General features: G+C 43.2%; 1 protein-coding gene across 2 annotated transcripts in view; it reads left to right on the top strand.

Moving 5' to 3' along the window:
- LOC147657374 (UPF0489 protein C5orf22 homolog) overlaps positions 1–25,746 on the top strand; it is a 134,708-nt gene that overhangs the window by 37,891 nt on the left and 71,071 nt on the right. Inside the window, exon 4 of one of the 2 annotated variants that reach the window (XM_086910192.1) lies at positions 1,611–1,842. The exons of the other annotated variant lie outside the window; for it this stretch is intronic. Within the exon in view, the coding sequence (XP_086766318.1) occupies positions 1,611–1,683 (73 nt within the window). The 3' untranslated portion in view covers positions 1,684–1,842. Of the gene's footprint in view, positions 1–1,610; positions 1,843–25,746 lie in introns of those variants that run through there. 2 annotated transcript variants of the gene reach the window in all.

Raw genomic sequence — 25,746 nt, 5'->3', positions numbered from 1 at the left:
TCGATGTTAGAGAATATCGAGAGGAGCTTTATGCAAAAATGATCGAAATATGATCTCTTCGGTGGAGTACTCGCTTCGAAGAATCTCTGTGCCTCCATGTTTCGAACGTTAGACACGTTAGGCATTGCAGGACGTGTCGTGTATCATCGGCATACCTGGCTTACTCGCTCCTCTCGCGTCGGAAGAAACGCGAGGAAACGCCGCCGATTCCCACAGATAATCAAGGGATCCTCCCCGCCCGTGAAACCAGTTTCTTCCACCAGGGATATTTTCTTACCCCTCCGCCCCAATTATTGACCCGTCAAAAGCCATCCTCCAGATGGAAGCTCGGAGGGAAGCGAGGATCCGCGATTTACTTTTACAACCGTTCGTTTCTTCGATGTTTTTCGTCCGATACCGAACGGATCGATTCGATCTGTTCGATCGAATCCGAGCGCGAGAAAGAAGAAAAAGGAAGAAATTCGAGATGTTACGTTTCGTGTGTCGGGTTCGTCATTGGGAGAAGAAGAATTTATGGTTGACGATGATGGAGACGGACGTGTTTCCTGGATGAAGTTGAATGGGACGAATTACGTTTGTTAACGCAAGAGATTCAGTTCCGCGCGACGAAAATGCGTGAAAAAGAGTTATCTGTCGTCTAGGCGGTTTAAAATTGTATTGCCAAATGTTGGATCGAAGAAGATTGTATTTGAACATCGATGATTATTTTCCACGCGAAGACTGATACAAAATAATCGAAGCAGAGAAAGGAGTCGGTAAGGCTGAGCATTCGATCTGAATTTTAAGTGCGAATATATTTTAGAATCGACACCGCGTTATAAAGTTCCACATTTCGAATTATTAAACGCGAAGAATGTACGGAAAACGCCACCAATCGCCATTTTCCTGGTTGCCAATTAGCCCCACTGTTATATTCATCGATCGCGAAAAAGAGAAAAAAAACTTTAATACGTTTATTCACGCACATAGCGTGCGCCGCAATTCCCACTTTGGCATTTTGATGAACCGCAAAGATATTTCCAGCTGATTTTTCCCTCCCGCTTGTTTCTTGCGAGTATTGATCGGAATAGACACATTAATCATTCTTGTCCCTCGGAAAGAAACCAATCAACCCGCGCTTGTTGCGCGTGGTTTCAATTAAACGTGGTAAATTACAGCGTGCTTCATTTACAATTAACCGTACTTCTTAAGGTCGGTTGTCGGCGACTGGGTTACACATACGCAATCAGCGTTCATAATCACGCCGCGCACAGTTCCCGTATCCGCCTTAATGAGCCTCGCGCACTGTTACTCCATCACAACTTCTCATCGTAATTGTAAATGGATCCTTAATTTTCTCGAACCAGCCTCCTCCTCCTCCAACGGCCGCCGCCGCCGCCGCTCGTAACCCTCCGCTTGTTACCTCCTCTGTGTTAACAAGAATTTTTTCTCTTTCGAGGCGTACCGTTTCTAGCGTCACAGTTTCGATAGATTATTTATTTATCTTCCAATCACCGCGCATGAAACGTGAAAATTGTATTTTAACAGTTTATCTACAATTGTATTTACAAATCGATTTCCATCGAATAATTCGTTTACCTATCCATAATTGGTAACGTTTAATAAAACAGGTTAAAAATTCGAAGAAATTTCTCTTCCATCCCATCCTCTCCACGATATCATCGACCTCTTCCCTTCTCGTGACAGTCGTCGACACAGGACAGAAACGGAGAAACGAAGCGGGAAACAGGAAAATCCCGGCAAAGAATCCTGGCATAGAGAAAAGAGTCGGCTCCTAGGAGACAACTCTTACCTCGCAACAGTTCGCCCCCGTGTTCCCTGCCGTGGCCGCGCCCGATAAAGGTATTATTTCCCTTTTTTATCCGCGACACGTTCCATTAAGCTGGAAACTTTCTTTCTTACCGCATCGATAAGGAGGAGGCAGAGTGCATCGGGATACCGGGGCACGTAAGTAGCCGGTGGTACTCATCGGCACGTACGTGAGCGTATGTTGGCACGTACGTGCCGTTAAGAAACTTCCTTTCCCGGATTGCCGGCCTCCTGTCACGTGCAAACCATCCGGCCAACATTGTTGCATTCTCGTTGCATTCTTTCGCCGCGGCCTTTCGCCGAATCCGCGCCTCCTCGAACTCCTCGAGTCGAAGAATATTCCCGGGGCGGAGAGAAATCGGTACGTGTCCGCGATTTTATCGGGTCAGCGCGGGGAAAAAAGACAAGGTTCGGCGTCTGGAAGGAGGAGGAGAATTCTTGGCGGAAGATGGGGCGGTTAGATCCCGTTTCCATCCCGCGGATTTATGAACGATCGCGCGGGGAAAAAGTCGAAGGAGGGGGGGATAATATCGTTAAGGGGATCCAAATTCATTCGATCCCCTTTGGAAAATGGAAAAAGTTTCGAATCGTTGTCTCTTTTCAAGGGATAGGATATCGATGGGAGCATGTCGAGACTCTTGAAACTCGTTTGCAAAAAATGCCTGGATAGGGTTCGAGGGTTCTGAAAGAGAGTTTCTCTCGTGATATGAGAGAAGAATAACGAGAAAACAATAAAGTTCGAGCGCCGATGTATCATCGATTATTACTTTGGCTTCGATGCTCAATCCCTTTCACTCGATATGCATACGAGAACTTGGAAATCGAAGAAACTCTCAAAATTGTCGAGGATTTTAAGGGTTCGAAGAAATTTTGAAAAAAAGATTCGAATTATCTTATCGTCGATCGAGGAAAACTTTATTCCACATCATTGGCGCGTTTGATCAAACCGTTCTCTATCAAAGTACACCTGCCAAGTTTAATCGTAAACGTACTTATTTGGATATGTTTGGACAGGTATGCATTTGAAATTTTATTGTTTCGTTAAGAGCAGAGATCTTTTATCTGTTTCTCAAATTGGAAAATAAATCGGTTATTCGAGTGAATTCGTTCCTGTTCTCTATTTTTTTTTTTTTTTTTTTTTTACAATGTCTTTCTCGCCCGGTTTAATTTTCCGATCGAAATTAACAGTTTGCTTTATTAACGGCGGACGGTGATAGATATCGGACGAAGGAAATCCTGAGATCCGACTATTGGCGATATTTCACCGGATAGCAATTGAAAACCATTTTTACGAATAGAAGCTAATTGAATTTTTATTGGGTTGTTGGCAAGATCGACAAGGGGGGAATTCCGCTTTCGAAACCGGATTCTAATTACCGTGTTTGAATTAATACTGTTGGTTAGACAAATGCGACTCCGATACCGGTTGATATATGTACATATACGCGTACGTACAATTTATGGCCGGAGTACGACATTTCTAATTTCGTATTTTAACTTTATTTTAAAATCGCAAATTTTTCTCCAAATTTGCTCCAAGATTGTAATTATTATTTTCGTCGATTTTAAAGTATTCGAACTTCGTTCATTTTCGTTCGTGAAATCCAAACGAGCGAATAGCAGCTTGTTTCTTAATTCTTTTTCTTATCGCCTGATATATCGCATTTAAAAAAAAAACTCCACAAAGTTTGTTTCTCGATTCCTCTCGTACTGTATCTATATCTATATTTCGTGTATCCATTTCTCAAAAACTCCGCGGGAATTGATCAATACGCGGATAAAAAATTGGCAGGATGAACGTAATCGTGAATCAGTAATTTGGAGGGATCGTGGAAGTCATTAATCTGGGGCGGTGATTAAACAAATTGGCGAGGCGTCGATGACTAGTCGCAAGGTGTATCGCGAGGTATGATTTGCCGATCGATCGGTTAGTGGTCGATTGAAAAAAAAAAAAAAAAGAGAGCTGCGTCATCGAGATAAGTGGGGCTACCTTATAATGAGAGGGCGCTACTTTAGATAGGTTACCGTTCCTTTCGAGACCGTCTATCGGCCCATTTTCGATATATATACACACATATTGCGAGCCAAACGTGTAATTTCACGATACGCATAGGATTCTAATTAATCGCATTTTGTCTCTCCGTTCGCCTGATTGATTTACTGCCCGCAATTACACAGCTGGCCGAAACCAAGGATAGACTTTCTCGATTGATTTCTATTCTTGACATTCTCGAGCGTGAAAGTTCTCTCGAGACTATTATATCGAATAAATTTGGAAAATCCAAAATGTGATTTAATGTTCGAAACGAATTCTCGACAGTATTTGCTATCTAAATTTGCCTTATTCTCGAACTTTCCGGCCGAGAATAGTTAAAAAAGAACCGATTCGAAATTCGGTCAATATTTGAGGAGAGAAGGAAATGATTCTTCGACGATCTTTCGAAATTTCGACGACACTTTCGCGCGGGATATTTCCCCGTCAGAGTGTTGAATTAATATTATCGATCAAGAGCAGTGCAAATTTTTGAAATCTCCAGAATTCATTCGGAGAATAGAAAGAATACTCCATCTTTGAAACATTTCCCTGACCTTGCATAAAAGGATAAGAAAAAAATATGTAACGAAACACGCTTGGATCCTTATCTCTGCGCGAGCAAAGATTTTCTCCCGCTAATTTCCCCGGATAATAATTTTCTCCCGACTGTCTATCCGCCGCCATTTATCCGGGACAAGCGACCATTATTCGCCATACTCGAACTCGCTAAAAGCAAATCCCTGCTGTCGAAGGCACGCGTCCTCTCTCGTCGCGAGACGGGTAAATCGTTATCGTTTCCATGGTTTCCAAGCATTTGCAAAAAGACTTGCCACATTCGGCCGGCACACTTTGTCCCTCCTTTCCACAATAATCCATGTATTGGATAATAGGTAAAGCGATTCAGGCGACCTGCCATCCGAGCAATGATACAATAGCGTAATAGATAAAGCGATAAACTAAATGATAACGCGGGACAGGCTGCAATAATTCAACCCTCCTAGAGGCGTACCGTTTTATTATACGCTATCGTCTCGTTTATCTTGGCAAACCGTGAGAGAGAGAGAGAGAAAGAGATAAGGAGAGTAAAAAAAGAAGGGAGAAGAAATCTCTTCGACTGTTCGTTCTATCGTTTGAGAAACGTGGTGGGAAAAAGATCTTGTCTGCATATTCCGGGGTTGGGGTTCAATAGGTTAGGATCATTATTCACTTTACAATATTTTTATACAAGGCTATGACTCGATATACACGTTGCTTGACTTTTATTTCTAAACGTTACGATCATAATGTGGAAGAAATATTACTCCATGTACGTAATCTGTTACGTTCGAGAAACTTTCATCATCAGAATTTTAGGCGGATATTTTGAAATAACAGTTCGAACGGGTTTTTCGAGCCACCGTGTATGCTCCGCTCGATCATCGATTCCTGACGAGCGCAACGTCTATCGTAACAGACCGCTTACAGATGACTGTTTACGAGTATAAACACGAGAAGTCGAACATCGAAATTCCATTTGAGCCTCGACTCAGAGTGCTTACAATGAAACGTAATGTTCGTCGCGTGTACGCGCGATGGAAATACCAAAGGATTGAAATATAAACGGTCTTTAAATACGTTAATGCTGGCGCGGTGAGAAATACAGAGGAAACGCGACGATACGATTAATTATATTCGTATACGGACTCAAAGATCAAACTCGAACAACGAGGGATTCAAATATCAGTCGATATTATCGATTGGATCGATATGAAGTTCGAACGCAAAATTTGGAAATTCTTTTCCCGATACTTAAACGATGCTTAATAAAGTATCGTTACCGAATTTTCAAATATTTCATTATGTTGATGAATGCTAATATTTCGTTAACAATTGATTGATGCTCGTTAAATTGATAAATTGTTCAGCTTTTTAGATTAATTTTAGATTATGCCCCATGAATGGCCTTCCTTGGTAAATTAATCGGCCGTCGGGCAGATCAGAATCATTCTTATAAAATCACTGTTTTGTATCAAACATTGTTGACACGTTTAATAAAATCCAAGAATTTAAAGAAAATTAATTAGACGAAATTCGAGAAGATTCGATTTGTTTTGCAATTTTTAAATATTATCCACGATTACGCATTCCCATTTATACTGTTTCTAGCTTTAAATATATATCCTCGAATAATATGCATACGCGTGAAATGATCAGAATTTTCACAATGTTTCGCGAAAACGCGTAAAGAAGGGGAAGAAAAACGCAAAAAGAATTTCTCCCCTAGAAACGGTAGATCGGTCAATCGAAAGCGAGCGATAAAGTGAATTTATGCCTCGTTCCATCGTTCCCAACCGGCGAGGAATTATTCGGTAATGTGCCGTGTTTTATGCAACGCGCCGAACGATAAATAAACGTATCTATGTGTCATTTACGAGCGTAGACCCTCGACGAGATTCTCTTCTCTCTTACGTGCGTTCGTAATGCGCGGCAACGTGTGTGTTTATTGAATACGAGAATAAACCGGTGAATAAACTTTATTTATTTATCGAGGGGATAAATCAAACGGGAATAAATCACGCGGGCGATATTATCCTCCCTTGTTACAATAATAATAATTGCCTCTCCTCTTTCCACTAGGATACGTAATAAAATTGCCAACTACTTATCTTTCAACCATCGCACTCGATGTGCTCGTTCGATGCTAATTATGCGGATTGAGAAGAAGTTTTTACGTCTCTATCGATATCTCGTGCGATATTGTCGTTGGGGACAGGTTTCCCTTTGAAAAATTCGAAAACGAATATTCGAATAGATATTTTCTGAAGCCGTTGCCACCGCTGTCGCGTGTCTCGTTTCGATTATAGCTCGGTGGAGGGATACGGCTGTAAAATCAGCAGGGATATTGTAAGCGCTCGCACGCACCGCAATTGTATCGCGAAAAACGATCGAGCTGACGGATTTATGGAAAAGTCTCTCTCTCTCTCGGTGTTCCCCTATTTAACTTTTTACGTATTCGCTCGTCGTCACGCTGTTATTATCATTGACACGGTTCTTCCTTATTTTTCGACCACTGTTTGTTGCAAAAGACTGTTGGTAAAAGCTTGATTTTACGATGGCAAATGGTCTCGAATAATATGAAATTGTTATTGAACAAATATCACGAGAAAGAAAAGTTGAAAGGAAAGACTTCTTACGTTATCTAAACCTCGTTATTTGCTTCTTTCCACGAAGTTGAAGAGCGTTATTAACTGGTTAATAATTAGGATTAGGGGAAAAGGCACGTTTCACGACAGTATCCAGTTGTTGGCCGCGCACCGGCTAACAAATCAACCGGGTCGAATTCATAAGACGCGTGCCTCGTTCAGGTGCACGAAATCAGGTGTTGGCGCGTCTGATCGAGAACGAGTGGATGGCGCGAGTTGTAGAAACTTACGTTTGTAGCGGATCCTTCGTATCATTACTCGTGACGGTAGGTGGGCCACGGTCGAAAGCACGGCTACCTCCATTTGCCGAGAGGAGAGCCAATCCATCACGATGAATGCAATCACCAGCTGTTCCAATCTCTGATGGAGCGCCATTACGCCGATACGCCGATTTTTTCCCTCCTCTCTCAGGTGAATACACGCGTGTCGTTATCGGTATCATTACAAGAGCCGTAGGTGGTCGATACGTCCAGATCTAGGAATCGAAACGACACAAACTCCTCGCCTCCTCCTCTTTGCGATCGCTTTTGCAACTCTTCTCGCGCAATCCATCATTTCGCCATAGATCCATCGTGCAATCATCGGTATTCTCTCTCTCTCTTCGACCGTGCATGCCGAGCCATTCTCAAGTCGCCTCATTTCCGTCCCGTAACGACATCGACCTCGTCGTATCGTAAGGATAGCGGCAGGTTCCTCTCTCTCTCTCTCTCTCTCTCTCTCTGCCTCTGTTACACCCGGAAGGTTTCGCGATTACGAAACGAACGGAACACGCGATTCGATCGTAGAATTATCGGCCGCAACTCGTGCATTTTTACGACCTTCGCTCTGTCCTGTATAATTTCGAGCTGCATGGACCTGTTCAAACACTGGCTAAGATATATATATGTACAGTGAGGATCAAAAGTTAAGCTTTGTACGTTTCGTTCGTTCTTGTAGGTTATTGCGGTAACGATTATCTCAATTTAGAAGATTTACTCTTGTTTTAATAAGGAATAAGGATTGAACATGTTGCGATAATCTCGAGAATCTTAAACGAAGCGACGATATAATATATTTTTGTGCACAACTTTAACTTCTGCGCTTCTCCTTCGATCAATCTCGTTTATCAAAACGATTCCTCTCCGTTCCACTTGGATAATTCCACCACCACCAGGCTGATAAAGCGATAAAGCGGTAGCAAATTTCATAGCCGTCCTCGATTTCATCTTTTCCTCTTCCTCTAAACACGCTTAGATAGATGGATGGACAGAGATTGTCACTGGTCGAGGAGCAGCAGGAGGCGATCCTCGGAAGAAGAGGGATAGAGGAACCAGGAACTCGTGGCACCGGTCCTCTCCCTCTCCACCCGTGCGTCGGTCGAAATGCGCGCTTACGTAATCGTTTGGGAGCGGCGGCGTGTATTATCCGATCCTGGGACGATATTATTTCACGGAATGATTGTTGGGGGGGTTGTTGGTTGTCGGTGTTGGTTGTCGCCGCGACGATGTTGTGCACGCCTCGTCGTTCCTCGTTAAAACCAGTTCGGCGAGTAACGCCGTGTGTACCGCGCGAGTCAAAAGTGAGAATGCATCGAAGATTATTCCTTCCTCCATATTGGATTCTTGTTTTAATCGATCGAGTAATCTCGTTTTACTTTTCGGTATTGTTTGATGAGAAGTGTTATTATTAAAATGAATATGAATGAAATATGAATGAAATGGTATTACACGTTTCTCGTTAAGAGACGAATTTATATATTCACGAATCGTTTGTTTAGTTTTCCATGTTGGATGAATGGAGAAGGTGCCGGTTACTTTTGATTTTGACTGTACTTATGCTGTGTTTATTATCACGCATCGGCGGCGAATCGATTCGATCGCGAATATGCAAATATTCATAAAAGTTTAGCTTAACTCGCACCAGCTCAGACGTTATTCGTCACCGGTTATTCGCGATTGAAAATATCGGTATTTATCGATGTTGTAATCGTGCGTTTATAAAGACTTTGAAAGAGAGAGATTGGTTTGAGCCACGCGTTCTGTTGATTCAAATTTTTGTAACTCGAATTTGTAGTTGAAAATCGATCTTCTGGAATAATTTAACTTAGGGAATATAAGTTTAACCTGTTCTTTAATTTGTTAATCAGAGATCGTTACTGACTCGTTGCAATGATAGTAATTACGTACGAATAATTTTGCAATTTCATCGAATAATTGTTAAAGGTTTGATCAATTTTGTATTTAAATGTTTTTATTTAGGTGTAATAAGGTCTCCTTGATTTCCTAGCTCATTCCGGATATTTATCAGGAAGCATTTTTGGGTTAAAGATTGATTATTAAAAGGTCGAGTTAGGCGTTTCACATTCAGGAATTCCTTACCCCTTATTATCGTTCTTACAGACGATTTAAATCGGCGATACGGCGTCGTTACTTTTAATAAGATTGTTTAATGTTCATAAGATAATGGCTGCAAGGCGGTGTTATGAGCGTAATTGTGCATAAGCCTGGCTACGCGTTACTGCGTTATTTCACGGAATTACGTTCAATATATCACAAGTTGGGCGAACTTATATACAGAGACCGGTTAACGGTACAGATTCTGTGCACCGCTTGATAAATGAAGAACAGAACATCTAATTATCTTAAAAGCTGACTGCTTTCACGTAGCAAGTCAGGTGTGAAGATTATTTTTTTTCCCCCTCTCCGCTCGACCGTTCGAAACCATTAATTCCAATTTTTCTTTCGTTCAGATATATTTAATTAAAGTACGCTCTTTCAATTGGTACCCACTATTCCATAGATTTCGATATTAAATCAAGTTTGGCTACTTATTATCACTCGGGATCAAAGAATTGGAATTTTATTGGTCGATCGAATAATGATTCGATAAATTTGAAACAAACGTGTTTCATTAGATGGTTATCGACTGAAGAATTTTTTTTCGTAAAATTATTAGTCTTCGATTGTATATAACCAAGTTATACCTTCTTATTTCGATCATATATTGTCGAAATCGTGTAACTCAAAAGATAATGCCCTGTCGAAGTTTTTCAGCGAAGGAAAATTTAATCTCGACATAGATTTTCCATATTATTCTTTCATTCTTTTAAAATCTTTTAAAAGAAAGGAAAAATTCTTCGAGTACCGTATTTTATCATATTCGATCACCGAGGAAATTCTAAAATCTCGTTTTCGAAGAGATTCGAAATTAATACTTCGACAAATATTATAAGAAAGTTTCAACTTTACGTTCAGTCGTTGGTGATCGATTTCCTTTTCCAAACGAAAAGAGTTTCTCGCGTGTCAAAAGGTAACTACAAGGCGCGTGGATTTATCGTTTTCCCGCACACGCGTGCCACAAAGTGGGTCGTATATATTTTTCCTACTACACTGATTCAACCCCTTCTCCCTCCCCCCTTTTTTTCATGATTTATGTCCCTCGCGAGTACGCGATACGCTAATTAACCGCCGTCTTATTCGTGTCTTTTTTGTCCCTCGATAGAAGTCGCGTGAACGTAAATACCGAGTTTTTCAGATCAGGGAAAAAGTATCGAACCAGCGACAGGTACAAATAACTTCACCGAGGTTGGAATAATATCTCTCGTATTTCCTCCCTTTTTTCCTTACATTGTCACCAAGAGTACGAAAAGAAATTTTACTCTTTTTTTTTTTTTTTTTTTTTTCAAATAATTATTCTCTTCTCAAGAAACAATCGAAGAAAAATTATAATGTACAATTTTTCCCCCCCAATAATTATTTAATTATCGCTACGAAGTCAAGTTAACACCCATTCCTGGCTCACAATCAAAATCAAATCCACCTTCTTCATCCGTTAACACGCACCACCGATTGTCGATCTCCTATCTAATACACGAAGATTCTCGATCCCGACAAGGGAGCAATTGACACTCCTGGTTTATCTCTGGTTCATGAATAAAACAGCAATATTCATATCGGGAGAAATGAAGCACAGGTGTGGGGTATCTGACCGTGTCTCCCCACTTATCTTAATTGTCAATTAACTTTCGAGCCTTGTCTACCCGCTAATGACACGCCCACTCACCCTTCTCGTCCTTGCTCTCGCTCGTATCGTCGGCTGCTTAGGCCGATGCCACGCCGATTACGCATTCCGGACGACTTAATTAGTCGGGCGTGCAATTAGCAGGCCACCGTGCATCCACCGGGCCCAATTCGATCCACCACCGGTCGCTCCCCCTCATCCCAGTCGTCGCAATTTCTTTTCGCAAGCGGCTCCTCCTTATCCTCCTGGTTACATCGTTTATCGTAACATAAATAATATACGTGTCGCGTATACTCACTCACGAGTTAGAAATGAGCAATTGTGAAATGGGAAAGCTTTTCACGCGGCTCTGAATATTCATGAGGTGGTGTCATTTGCATGTTAATGAGTTACTTTTTTTTTTAATTACGGAACTGGATACGGAACATCGGTTTTCCTCCTTTCCTCTTTTTCGACAATGGGGCATTGATTTGTGACCAGGAATGCCAGGCGGAAAATTAAAACTTTTTAAAATATGCATCTTTTTCTTCTTCTTTTTCTTCTTCTTTTTTTCTTCAACGTACTAATTTGTCAGTCATTTTAAACGAGTATTCGCGTGTAATAAATAACATATCGTTCATCGTTATTAAGTTTCCCCTGATATAATGCTGAAAATTTCTCGATTAACGGTTTGAAAGAAATAACTTTTGAAGTATTTATGTACTATATTGTAATAAATAATATACGTTTTTTTTAGGATGTATTTTTATATTCAGTTTAAGTATAATAATTGTTTAATAAATTTTTCTTTTACGCGTCAATGTTTCAAGAAGGAAAGCCGTAAAATTTTTTTTTGTCGAACGGCTCGTTTCGTATACGTATACGTCGTCATACATCAAATTAAATTCGCGATCATTAGGGAGGAAGGAATGTCGTCTCGTTCGAATATTTGTAGACGGATAGATATATATCCAGCGATATTTCTCGCGTACAAATTATCGATTGGCCGGAAGATCGTAAAAGAGATTTGAATTTTAACCGGGCTACGCGATCCTCGACGAATTAAGAACCCGTAGGATCGTGACATTCACGACTGTCTAGGTACTCCATTATTCAGGCCAGTATTATTATTATGTAGACGGCTCGTTATACGCCGCTCAAAAACTCGTGTCACCAAAGGAACTTCTCTCTTTTCCTCTCCTTTTTTTCTTTCTTTCTTTCTTTCTTTCTTTCTTTTTTTCTTCTTCTTCTTTTCTTTTTTTTTTTTTTTACCTCGACGAGCGTTCCTTTCTTTGTACTCTCTTCTCTCCCTCCGTTCCCTCTTTACCTACCGCGATTCAAAGGTGTCGTGCTTAAAAGGAAGCGAAGAGTTGTCTTGAGGATCTCCTTACAATTCCTTCTACTTCTCTTCCTCTGTTCGACTCCCTAGATTCCCCGGGCGTGTACCGAGAAATTCAATTCGAGAAAGAATGTTCATTAAATTTTACACGCGCATACAGCGGCATAAAAGTCGCGTGCCAACGTTTCCTTTTTTTTCGCCTTCCGTTTTCATCGCTCGATATTTGCATGTTTTGCCCGTTTCGCGTCCTCCAGAAGGACAACGCTCCTCTTCTCGTCCCGAGAACAACTTTCCTTCTTTTTCGCCATATTGAATAAAAAATCGAAAAAATCAAATCCGTGTCTTAAAAAAAAGCATCCCAGCAGAAAGAAGAATAAAAATTCCAACGAGAAATAAAGAGAGAGAGAGAGAGAGAGAGAGATTCGTGCTCGGCAACGAGCTCAGCCAAGTGTGGCAGCGCGTCGATACTGTATAACCCTCCGCATAATCCACCCTCGCATCTCCGCACCCTCGATGCGGCGGCCTTAAAGGAGGTGCTTTTCAAGGTTATCCAGCTGCCTCCTTCCCCTCATTCCATCCCAGCCGAAGAAGAAGAAGAAGCCGAGTGTCCTCTCCTCTCCTGCCAAGGGTTTCCAGCCTTGGCGGTAGTATTAGTAGTTGCCATGCCAACCAGACCAGCTTTTCCTATTCCTCCTTCGATCCCTCGCCCGTTTCACCCTCTTCCCTAGCGGAGGGATCGAGGGTGGCAAGTGGCCGCCCGTCGGAAGATCTTCAAAAGGAAGAGAACGCGATTTCGCGAGCGCCATTCGTTCGGGGACCCTCCTCCCCTTCCCCGAAAAACGAAAGCGCGCCACGGAAGAAGAGAGAGAGAGAGAGAGAGAGAGAGAGAGAGAGAGGGTTTGGGGCGCAACGTTGGAAGGGGTGGTGGTGGTGGCAGCAGGGGTCGAAGAAGGGTAGGGGTGGAAGAATAGGGTCGGGTAGAACGGTGACGAGGAGGGGACGGGCGTTGCCACGGCGACCAATTATCATTTTCGCCCCCGTGCACCCCAAAAAGGGAGTCGCACCCTCTCTCCACCGCTCTCCCTCCACCTGACTCCGCCCCTCGCGCGCCGGTATGGATTTTTCCCGGTCGGCGCCCACTCGAGTGCGACGCGGCGCCCGAATTTCTTTCTCTCCCTTGCCCCCTCCCCCTCGTCCCCCCGTTCCCTGTGTGTCGAGTGCGCCCAGCGACGACCTTTTGTCGCCGGTTTTTCGCCTCCCTTTTGTCGTTACGGACGGTTGGCACGGCGACGTCACTGTCGACGCCCGTCGCTACTCGTCGTCGCCGGCGTCGCGACGACGCTTGGTGGCCCCGCGTCGTGTCCCGGATCTCTCAAGGGTTCCAGCTGCTGCTCGCCTCATCTTTCCACGGCGCCAAGATTCAAGTAATTCAAGATGGATCTTAAGCGGCGAAATATCTTGGAAAAAAGGAAGGATGGGGGAGGGGAACTTGGCGTTTCTGTTATCGATGGGGTGACGGAGGCGGCAAGTGAAAGACCCGTTGGGGATCTTGAATGATCGCTGAATGTATTTAGAGACGCTTCTTTCTTTCTTTTTTCTTTTCTTTTGATTCTTCTTCTTCTTTCATTCTTCGTGTCGTCGTGAAAGAAATTTTATGCAAACTCGAGATGAGATTTTTCGAGAATATTTATAAATGGAATCTTTATATTCCTCTTGAAAATATGTTTCAAGAATTATTATTATTTTATGCGCCAACGAGAAGAATATTTCTCTTGGGATGTACGCTTCGTTGCATTCGTATTCGCAAGGAATATCGAAACGAATTGTTATTTTTATCCATTTTTATCCTTCGTCGAAAAGGAGAGGCTTGGTCGAATCGAAGTTATATCCGATGGATCATTATCAGATCAGATACGTTCAAATTTTTGTTTCGTTTCGTTCGTTCTTCTTCCCGCCCCGCAATCGAGGTTTCCGGCTGAGTCCACGGAGATAATTAAGAGTATTAATGGCTCGAAACGCGCCAATTGGAAGAATGGTTTTCACAGGAGGATGACTAAGTTTCTTTTCTCCTCCTCCTCTTCTTCTTCTTCTTCTTCTTCTTCTTCTTCTCTCTCTCCTTTTTTTTTTTTTTTTAATTTTTAGAGAGAAATCCCGGGCGAATTTCTATTCCGCGCCAGTAAAACCGGCTTCGATTACGGCTAATTAATGAATGTTCTAACGAGTGCTCGTGTCTGGAAACGGGTGGCTCGGCGAAAGGGGCAGCCGAGTGTTCTCGAGTTAATTTCTATGGGGATTTGAACGGATCGATACTACGAGCTTTCGCCTGTGTGCCTGTACGCGCGCAGCCTGATCCAGACGAGTGGTGGACCCCCGTCTGCCCCCGCGCACGGACGGAGTGTCCGTGAAGCCTTTTCCAAAAACCCTTTTTAATAAAAGCGGAGAAGAGGAGAAAGAAAGAGATCGCATTAAAATTACAAAAAAAAAAAAAAAAAAAGGGAAGAGGCAGAGAAGTTAACGCACGACGAGGAGAGAGGATAATTATACACTTTATCCTCCGAGTTATCGTAGCGAGAGAACTCTGTCTGGCTACTGAGCACGCGATTGAAACTACCAACCAACGCCCACGCCACGGATGATTTACAACGAGCCGCGTTTCGAAAATTCATTCACGGATTACAGTTTTTCCTTTCTCCTTTTTACAACAAAGTTTCGAGCGGATTACCTTACCCTCCCCCTCCTCACGATCGCGGCGTATAAATTTAATTAATTCGTTCCGCATCGCTCGTTCATCGTTCCTTACGTATACGCCGCCGTTCCCTTTCAACCGTGCCGGGAACCGTTTCGAACCTCGCAGATCTCTTTACGGCCAAACAACATAAATCATACGGAACGGTGGCGGATTCGTTTCGGTTGCGCCTATACCGAACCTATACCCGATCCAAACCATGTATATATACATATATACACACACATCAGACGCAGGATTTCATTCCTTTTCGAGCAGTATTCTTCCTTACGATCCGAAAGAGAGAGAGAGAGAGAGAGAGACGGACGATCGTTGAGCCCGGTCACCTCGGTTATGAAGAGCGACCACCGACACATCGACTCAACCGAGGAGAGGGAGAGAGCCGTATACGTAGAGAGCCGACACAGCGAAACGAGAGAGTGAGTGGCACTCGTACTCGTGGAGGGTTCTCGGGCCGGAGGTACACACGCCATGCCCCATGGGGGTTTCTGTGGGGGTATTCTCGCCTCCGCCCCCGGCGCGAAAGCAGCCCCTTGACACGGGCAGGGGAGCCGGGTGGAAGTTGGACGAGGGGTGGGCCACGCGGCGGCCATGCTGCGGAGGGGGTGTAGCCGAGAGGGCAGTCACCATGACGACGCGTTTCTACCCCGGAAGCGAGGAGGCGGCGCTGGTTCACCCGCCAACCGGAAGTCGAGGCAACCGGAAGCCGAGAAAGGGAGAAGAAGAAGAAGAAGAAGAAGCAGACGGGCTGGGGTTGGGGAGTGGGGAGACAGGGAGGAGGGGGGAGAGAGGCAGTATGGTCGACTGGCGAAAAAAATGAGGAAGAGGGACGCGATATAGCGCGTTGATATACCCATGGTCGTACGCGGCCTACCGTGACGCCGGATGATCGATGACGATGTCGGCCACGCATGCACGCTGCGGAGGACGCCGCCACTGTTTCCATGTGCCTCGTATCGAACCTGCGCCTCTACGTTACCTTACCTTACTCTACGGCCCCTCTACGCGCCTTGTATATATGCGTCGATGCTCGTGTGTGTGCGTATGTGTGTGTCTCCTTTGTCCAGGTAAACTGTGCGGCGGATCATTCGGCAGGTTCGATCGTAGGTTTCGTATTAAGTGCATTAACGTGTATCTAGCTTCGCGCGCTAGATAGGATTCCTCCTTTTTCGCTCCTTTCGTTCGAGGCTGTTTCTATTTTCTATTTTGGCATTGTTCGATAGGGCATAGGGGATCGCGACATAAGGCGTGGTCCGCGTCAAAGAAAAATCGTAATTCCTCTCGTTTCCTACCTAGGTATCTATCTATCTATCTATCTAAGGACTCGCATAATTTGAAAAGGAGAAGCACCCTAACGGTACCACCCACGAAGCGGAAGAAGAGAGATGGTAGATTAGCGGAGCACGATCGAGCGCCTAACGATGACTTACGATCGGTTTAAGCGTCAATGCCGTCCCTCTCCGCGTGGAAAAGGCGCCTGCCTCTTCCTGTCTCCCATCGATAAGCGTCGATCCGAAGGAGTGTCCTACCATTTCACGGAATTCCATCGTCTTCTTCCCTCCGCCACGCGTAAATATCCTCTCTCCTCGAGACACCGCCGTGGTATCTCTCGAATTCTAACGGTACGTTGTTGCGCGCCAAGCACGCAACGCACCGTGCACGTGCGCATTATAACCGCGGCTGAATTATTTTACAGCTCGTAAAGTTCCGGCCGCGAATATATACATCGGGCCACGGCTAACAAGAGAGTCGCATCTATCAAGATAATAACGATTACGATCGGCGGTGGCGCGCACGGTAACGCGGCCGACCTTAACTCGCGGACGGAAGATGAAACGGAGATTAAACCTTGGAGGAGGTTCCCTCGAATGCGGTCATGCGGCGGTGATTCCATGGAATTGCCAGGAATTCGTAGGATTCCGCGTGTGTAACGCAACCGAGTGAAGTTTTAAGCTTTCCTTTTTCCTCCTCCTCTCGATGGAAATTATTTCCCCCCGATATAATATAATATATATATATATATATTTTCGCGAAGCGAGCGTTGGCACGAGTATAGTTAAGATTGCAGATCCGATCTTGCGGGGTTCGCGAGAGTTTATTTTTGATGTTCTCGATTTTAATTAAGTTGCGAGAATAATGTGTATAACGTCGGCGGAGATGTAGAATGATAAAGTGATAGCGTACACAAGCGCGGGACGTACGTGTAATTTTATATACGTAAGAATCCGCGTTAAATCCTTTTAATGATAATGATGGATGGAGGAGATCGATCGTCGCTCTTTCTTTCTTCTACTTTTTCTTTCTTATCTGCATTTTTCACGAAACGATCGATCATTTTGTTTCCTCTATAAAATCTGAAATTTTATTTATCCTTTTATTTAATTCGAGAATCTTATTCTCGCGCATTGTTCTTATCTTAACAATTCTTAAGATCTCGTTTGCTTTTATTCCGTGATTATTATTTTTACACGCATTAATCGAACTGACGTTAATCTCCCTTACGTGTATTAATTTTTCTTTCTTTTTAACTCAAATTTCTTTCTCGTAATCCTCAAGCCGATTCTCATCCCGGCAGAAGCTGTAAGCGATTCGAAATACCGGCACGAGTTCACGTTCCACGCGTACGTGGAAAAAGCTCGTACGGCAAAACAACTTGGGGGCAAGAGCTCCGAAGGCAGCGGCAGCGGCAGTAGTAGTAGTAGTAGTAGTAGTAGTAGTAGTAGTAGTATTTACACGAACTATAACGCGGTGTACGGGAAACTTTAACACCGGGTAATTTCTGGTACCGTGTACGTTATTGGCAGTAACGAAGGCTACTTTCTTCCCGTCCCTTATACAACTTATAAAACCCACCACGGGGCACCCGTCCTTTTCTTAAACGGCGAGGAATCGTTTCTCTACGCTTTCGCGGCGAGCACGAGTCGTCTCCCCTGTTCCGGCAAACTTATTCTCCTCCTTTTCCCCCCTCCCCTCCTCCTCCTCCTCCTCCCTTCCCCTCCCCCCCTTTTTTCCCCTTCCTTTGCCTTTCCTTCTTTCACGCGGGGCCCGGCCTTTCGAGAAAATATCGCTTCCTCGTCGCATAATTCCAGAGACAGGCATTGTGCCGGGATGAAAGTTGCATTCATTCGGTTCCTTCTCTCGGCTGGTGGTTCCTCCTCGGTAATTAAGTCGTGGAAAAAGAGCGAGAAGCATATAATTATTAAATTAAGTAACACAAGTTGTACTCTCTCCCTCCTCCTTTTTTCCCTCCTTCGTCTCTCCCACTACCGGGCACCGCCGCATCCCGCCTCCCCAACGTTGGGTGCAACGAATGGCAAAGACCTAGGCTCACCCCCCTGGCAACTACGAAATCGCAGGACGAAGGGTGAGGTGGTGAAAAAGAGGGAGAGGGTTTTTCGAGGTGGTACACCCGATCGATCGGGCACGCCCAGTCGGCCATTTTCGTAGCAATTAACGAATTCGTAATTAATTAATGCACCCTTTGTCCTCCCCCCCCTCTATTTCTCTTTTCTCCCCTTGCCCTATGGCTGTCTGTCCATGCAGCACCCCCTTTTCATGCGTACACGAGGAAAAAAAGTTTTTTACGCGTACGCCACGGTCCTTTGCTGCGTTTCATACATACGTGCGCATTTACTCGTGTACCACACTCGTGTCTTGCTTCGTTTCGCGCTCGCCTGTGTATGGACGTGCGTGTACACTGCCGTTCAAAAGCTTGTTTTGCGCGAAATGTCTTTTTTTTTTTTTTTCGTAAATAAATATGTATTTGCAAGCTCTTTGAGTGAAAAGAAATTTTAATTTTAATTTACACACACACATACACGTATATGTATAACTAACTGATGAGAGATAAAAAAATATTTTTGCAAATATTTATTATCGTAACACGAACATTCGATTTTTTTTATCGTAAAAAGTAATTCGAGAGAAGGAAAGAGTAGCGGTTGCTCGGTTTCAATGTTATATCGAGCTATATTCAAGCGAGCATATTTTATTCGAAATATCCTCCACTTGCTGGAAACTTTTGACCGATAGTGTATATACGCGCCCGTACACGCGATCGCTGGGCTGGAAGAGTACGAGTATTTTCTTTCGTGCGATGGATCGGCGTGCGTATCGCCGAGTTAGGGGCCCGAGACCATCCACCGATCCGGCGTAAATTAAATTTTAATTAACGCTGGCCCGCGAGCCGTCGAGATCAAAACGGGAATGCGAAAATATCGTGGCCGTAAATGGAACGCGGCGGGACGTGAAACGCGTCGCGTTTTGCCGATCGGATTCTTCGAGAACTTTGATCTTGCTCGAGACGGGATAAATAATACGCGAATTCTCGTCCGACCGAATTGCTTTATTTCTGCTTATCGCTGCTTTTCCCCCCTTGAACGGTATGAAGTAGTAACGGAACAAGGTGATATTTTGACCGATCGACTCGATCTACGTACGTGTATAATATAGTGTAATGTGAATACAAGTAGAACGTATTGCGGTTAGAATTTATATGGAATATAATTTCGCTTGCGCTCGGTTTCGAATTTTATTAATAACGTATATTTCTGAAATGAAATAATTAGAGAGAGAGGAAATGTTTAAGCGCGTGGTAAGATCACGTATAAAATGTAATAGCAATTTCTTCTTATTTGAAAAATATAATATGGCGTATAGATGCATCGCTGATAATTTTGCAATCAAACTCGAATCGTTTTCCAATTTATCTCAATTTTATCAACACGGATGGATCGAAGGCTTAGCAAGCATTCATCGTCTCGTTTTTATTCCCTTCGAAATGAATAATAACAAAACATTGTTCGTCAAATCGTTTGCCCGAGAAAAAGGAAATGAATCGAATACTCGATCATCGAGTTAATATCTCTTTTGGAAAAACGCGCGCAAGTTTGAATTTCCGTCTGGAGAGGAGAAGAGGAAAGAGAGAAAGAGACTTGCAGTAGCGGTCGGTTATGCAAAAATCCTTTTTCTCATTCCGCAATAATTTCTCCCGTTTGATTCTTGTTCTGCAATTAGTCGGAACAGGCGACTTCCGTTCGATTATTTTCTTCTTTGATCTACATACACGCTTGTCCAATTATCCCGCGAGCCGGAGGGAACGGTTCCCTAACGAGCAATTCATTTATGTCTTTTGTGAGAGACCCGATTTCTGCCCGAGATTCCAACCACAATTATTCCTTTTATCATATTTTCCACGAGTTTCCTTCGTCGAAAATTCCTTCCTCGAAGGAGAAATTTAGAAATTCTCGAGAAACTTTGAGAATAAATAATTGGTTCGCGAACGATTCATTTTCAAACATTGAAAAAAAAGATTACAAATTTCGTCGCAATTCTCTTGAACTTCTCTCGAAAAGTGTCGAGTAAGAATACCGATTCTACGCATTGTTTATTATTACCATTCCGCTTGAAAATATCCATCATTCAACGCGCACGTATCTCGGTAGCGAATATCCTCGAATTAACAATGCAATTAGGCGGCCGCGTTAATCTAAGATCTTTTAATCGGGCGCCATTAGATTTGCGAGGCTGCTCGTTTCGTTTGATTTCAATTTCGAGGGATGGCAGGAGGGGTATGCCGGGATAAATCATTTGGCTTCGTTTGTTCAATTAAAATGTAAATCGAGATGTTTCCTCGGCGTGCACGCGCGTGTATCACGAATATACACGTTGCACGCTCGTGGCGTTGGCCGTGTTGTACGTCGCCACGGCTTGATCGATGATAGCCGTTGCGTTAGGGTAGAGATCTTTCTTTCTTCCTTCTTCCTCTTTCTTTTCCTTTCTTTTTCAGAACAAATCGATTTTCTCCCGCTTCTCGATCTTATCGGGCGGCCGCCGATTTTTACGGGCGCGAGTTGTTGCCCCGCCGCAACTTGTTATTAGATGTCGAACGGCAGCGACATTACTCCTTTTAATATCGGCAATTTTCTCATTAAAATTTAATCGTTCCCATTGGCTCGAGAGAGGCGCGTGTTGCAATATTTCGAGAGGTGGAACAACGCGAACAAATTTATGCTGATTGAAACAATTAAGGGAAGAATGGCAGGTGCTTAGGATCGTCTAAAGACGCGCATTCCGTTAATTTTATTACCATTTTTTATCACCATTCTTGATTCTTTCCCTCTCGAGTCGAAGCTATCGCGAGAACTTGACAAAATAAACTTTTAATATTTTTAATTTCAAGTAAAAGATTATTGAGCTTCATTTGATGGGAATATTTGTATCGTAAGCAAGTTATTTTTTCGTTGTCAACTTTTTGATTTAAGTCAAAGTAATTAAATTTTATAAGCTATCTTTTGAAAGAGGATGAAACGCATTAGAATCTACGAAAATTTATCGATAAAAATCGATGTCTCGATTGTTTAACAAGGAGATTTTATTTACGACATCGAGTTCTCAGGCGCAAATATAATTCCTGTTTGTGCACTATGTTACACGTATGCAGGGACAGTATCTGTTTGGCATCGATGAAACTGGTACGATAAGTATGCGGACATGCTGCAAGCGGCCTGAATATTTGGCGCAGCCGATAATCACGCAACTCGTAGCTCGATCGTTGTTCGTAGAGGCTGCTCGCAGGGACGTGTTTCAGATTGCACGACCTTGTAGAATTTTCATTTTTCGATCGAATCGATCGGCGGAATGCCGACAAATTTTCCTCCTTTCCTCCTTCGCCGACGATTCGAGATAACAGCGAGAAAAAATGCTCACGGCTCGTTGAGCATTTGTTGGATTTTTAATTCCTTTTCTCAAAGAAATAACGAATTTTACATCATTTTATCTCAATCACTTGGATATAATCGAAATAAGCGTTGTCGGTTCGATTTACGGCAAATTATACAGCAGGACGTGTTGCAACACGTGTTGGCTCTCGTGGAATGCGTTAATAAATTATGGGATATATATATTTTCAGATGAACAATGAAATAATTCCTTCTTAAATTCCTCTGCAACAATCGAGTCCCCTGTACACAATTAATTCGCGTTATAATAAAACTATTTTCTTTATCTTAATTTTCTTCAATCATGTTTGCACCGATTTTTTCATTTACGTAATCACGATCCAAGAAATATATATATATATGGCTTGTTCGAAAAATAGTTTCGTTTTTTCACACGAGTGTCGCTAGTTTGTTGAACGTTTATCCGGCCAACTTCATTCTAAACCGTTGTTGCGTTATTATATATTTTGAGAGTTGGAATTTCATGGTTTACTTATAAGAAAATTTCGTTCGATTCTATGTTTCTCGTGCGCGATAAAGATGCAAAAGGAATATTTTACTCTTTTATTACCGAAAAAGTAAGAATGCTGTCCAGGCAAGAAAAAAGTTACGTCCAAGTCTACGAAGGTGTATCAACAGTACGCCAAAAACTGGTTTTCAAAATACGTTAAAGACGCGCCTTGTTCTTCTGGAAGATAACGAAATGAAAGCAAACCGAATAAGAAACACCTCGACAAATTGCTACGAGATCGAATTTGTCGACTGTTTCATTGTCATGAAAAAGAACGAAATTACTTTTCGAACGAGCCAACAACAACATATAGAAAGATTGGTCGTGTTTCACGCTCGGCCTCGAGACTCGAATCGGTGGGGCAGTGATCCCCGGCCGAATAGAAGCACGGAATTACGGTGTTCCCGTGCGGACAAGTGGAAGAGTTGTACAGTTAGACCGGCTGGACGGTTAAAGGCTTAGCAGTAATTCAAATAAACGAGAGAGGGTCTAGGAGAGGATCGGGCCGTCTGCCTGCGATCCTTATGATTCCTCGCTTCCTCAAGTGACCAACCTTTCGTGGCCTCCTCTCTCTCTCTCTCTCTCTCTCGTTCAAAGGTGGTTGCCAGCCGGACCTCGACCCCAATGATTATAACTCTCGTCCACCTTGTGCAACCTCTTCCCTCCGCTTTCTGCGTTCTTCTATTCAGAGCCCACGATCCTCCCCTTCCCTCTAGTTCCCCCTTTTCCTCTTCTCTTCTTCACCGTGGTGATGCCGGTTGTATAACTCCTTGCGCGGAGAGAGAGAGAGAGAGATTCGCCAATAAATGAAGTTCCTACGGAGAACCTTTAATTAAGGCGGACTCGTCGAACACGTGGACGTTGCCTCCTCGTGTCGCGGAGGGCACGCGTTCCTAGCCTCAACCTTTCTCGCTTTCCCGCCGTTACATCCGCTTTATCCCTCGCTTCCTCGTTCAACGAGTGCAACGAGGCAATGAAATAGCCGGGCCGGGCTGGAATTCCACGCGGCGAAGATCCTCATCGTTCGGATATTGATCGCACGCCCCTCTCCTTGCGCGACCTCTATTTTTTTTTTAGGAAACACGATACGACGGACGAATATATTCGACAACGAGGGGGAGGCTGATCGATGCGTGTAAGGATATCGTGCCTGGGGGATTGGCAGAAAGTGATTAAAATACGATGAAAAAGATAGGAGAGAGAGAGAGAGAGAAGAGAGAGAGGAATGATATTGAGAGGAAAAAACAAACATGGAGGAAACGTTGGAGTCAACTGGAAAAGATCATAAATGGGGGAGGGTGAAAGGATTCTGTTTGGCAATTGTTGAACCGGGCTTAAGTCGAACTTTTGCAGGGAGAGATACGTCGATTGCATCATTCTGATAAAAATCAACGATTATTCCTCGAGTAACGATTCTACGATTGAAAACAAATCTAAGAAATTCTCTCCGCAACTTCGTAATGAACAAGAATCTTTCCAGAGGAGTTGGAGAACTCTTTTTTTCCCTCTTTGGCGAAACAGGCCTGTTAACGAGTTGCGAGAGGAGACGAGGAAGATCCTCCCCCGGAAAATTAGAGCGAAATTAACGCAGGGAGGAGGAGTGGATTCGCTGCACTAATTGATCGGCCGATTCCGCAACCGTGAGTCTTCTATTTCTGCTTTGTCGAGCGTGTGAGCCAGGCCTCTTCAACTCTTCACTCTTCGAAGAGGATTCTGATTCGCGTGGAACACGATAGTTTGGATTTACGAGAGATTGTTCGAACGGTGGTAAACACGGTGGTGGGCAATATATTATGCAAATCGTGCTTCCACGATCGTGCGCCGTATCATTATAAGAATTACGTGAAAAATGGCGCGTTTAATTGACGCGCGCTGTTATTAATATTTAATTAACGGGCACGGACGAAACCGATTTTACTTATTCCAGCCTGTTTACTTATTTATTTTAGAGGAAGATCACGAAGATAATCGGGGTTTAATGGTTTCGAGGCACGAGTCTGAACGATTATTTATGTATTTTTTTCACAATCGAGTATCAAATCGATTTCTTTTCTTCTTTTTCTCTGTTAACACGTTTAACGAGGTGACAAAATTATGAATTATTCATTGGATTTCTCCTCTGGAAATTGCACTGTTCGAAATCCTTTTCGATCGAATACTTGATTTTAGATTTCCTTCTTTTGTAAAGATATACAGATATAAACTGATCATTCAGACTTTTCTTATAATTACATTAACGCAGTAATGTTACTTAATTGATGAGGTGAAATAAGATAGATGATCCATCGATTTCGTGTAAAAATAGTTTCAGCAAATTTCTTCCGTAGCTATTCCCAAGAGCGGATATTTCATCAAGGGGCGGAATAACGTGTTATTACCCCGGCGAATTCGTATTATTTTGATATTAAAAATTTATTCTGATCGATTTCTCATTATCCATTTTCTATGCGATATCGTATTCCTGAGAGGTTGGGCGAGATTATCATAAGCTTCTGTAATGACTTTTAGGCATGCCACGTTATTATATCATATTTCGAGGCAGGTCGCCACGATCGGATCGCTCTTTCGTATCTCGTTTATGCGAAATCGGGTGGAGAGAGAAACACCCGATCAATTTATAGCCGCGAGCTTAATCGCGATTCACACGTGGCACCGGCCATTAAACTTAATAACGACTCTTGCCGTTGTTTTTCCTTTCGACTTTTTGCACTCCTTACCCCTCCCCCTTCCTCCTCCTTTCGGTAAACGACACCGATAAAAGAGACTCTTGCGAAATCTCGCAATATTTTCCCTTTCTCCATTTTCGTTCTCTTCGAGATACTCTTTTAATCCATATTCCATAATTATTTTCACGATGTTTCACTACAAAAAACTATGGTATTCGCTTGCTATGTTCAACTGTAGTATTAAATCGGCAATATTTCACTCCTTGGACGAGCAAAATCTATCCGATAACGATCCTCGATTCGGTTTTTCGGGGAATCCGACGCCATTCGACGGACATCGAGGAGGAAAAAGATCGATTTCATCCCCCCGTGTTGCTTTCTCCTTTAAGCGTCCAACATTTAATGTCAATCGTATTTTACGTGGCAATCTTTTTTACAACGATAACTCAATTAGCGCGTGGCTCAACTATCCGACGCTTATTGGATGGCATTAAACGTTCGAATAAAACTTATAGCCTGGCTCGTATATTCAAATATTTACCCCCTTCGAATATAATTCGAGAATAAATTGTGAAAGAAGTACGCGAGCAGAGATAAATAATGGCGGATGGACACGATAAATAAATTTGGCGGGAAGATTCTCCGCCGGTTAATTGGGATTGTTTCAACTATCGGTGTTTCTATAAATCACGCGATATCGCAATACACCAATATGATATTTCCAATCTCTTCCAACCTTTTTTCCCAAATAATAGAGGTAA

Source organism: Apis florea, unplaced genomic scaffold (genome assembly GCF_048593485.1).
Source record: "Apis florea isolate Af1SG1 unplaced genomic scaffold, ASM4859348v1 contig_3170_pilon, whole genome shotgun sequence".
Taxonomy (NCBI): Eukaryota; Metazoa; Arthropoda; class Insecta; order Hymenoptera; family Apidae; genus Apis; species Apis florea.
This window is presented reverse-complemented; position numbering and strand designations above follow the sequence as displayed.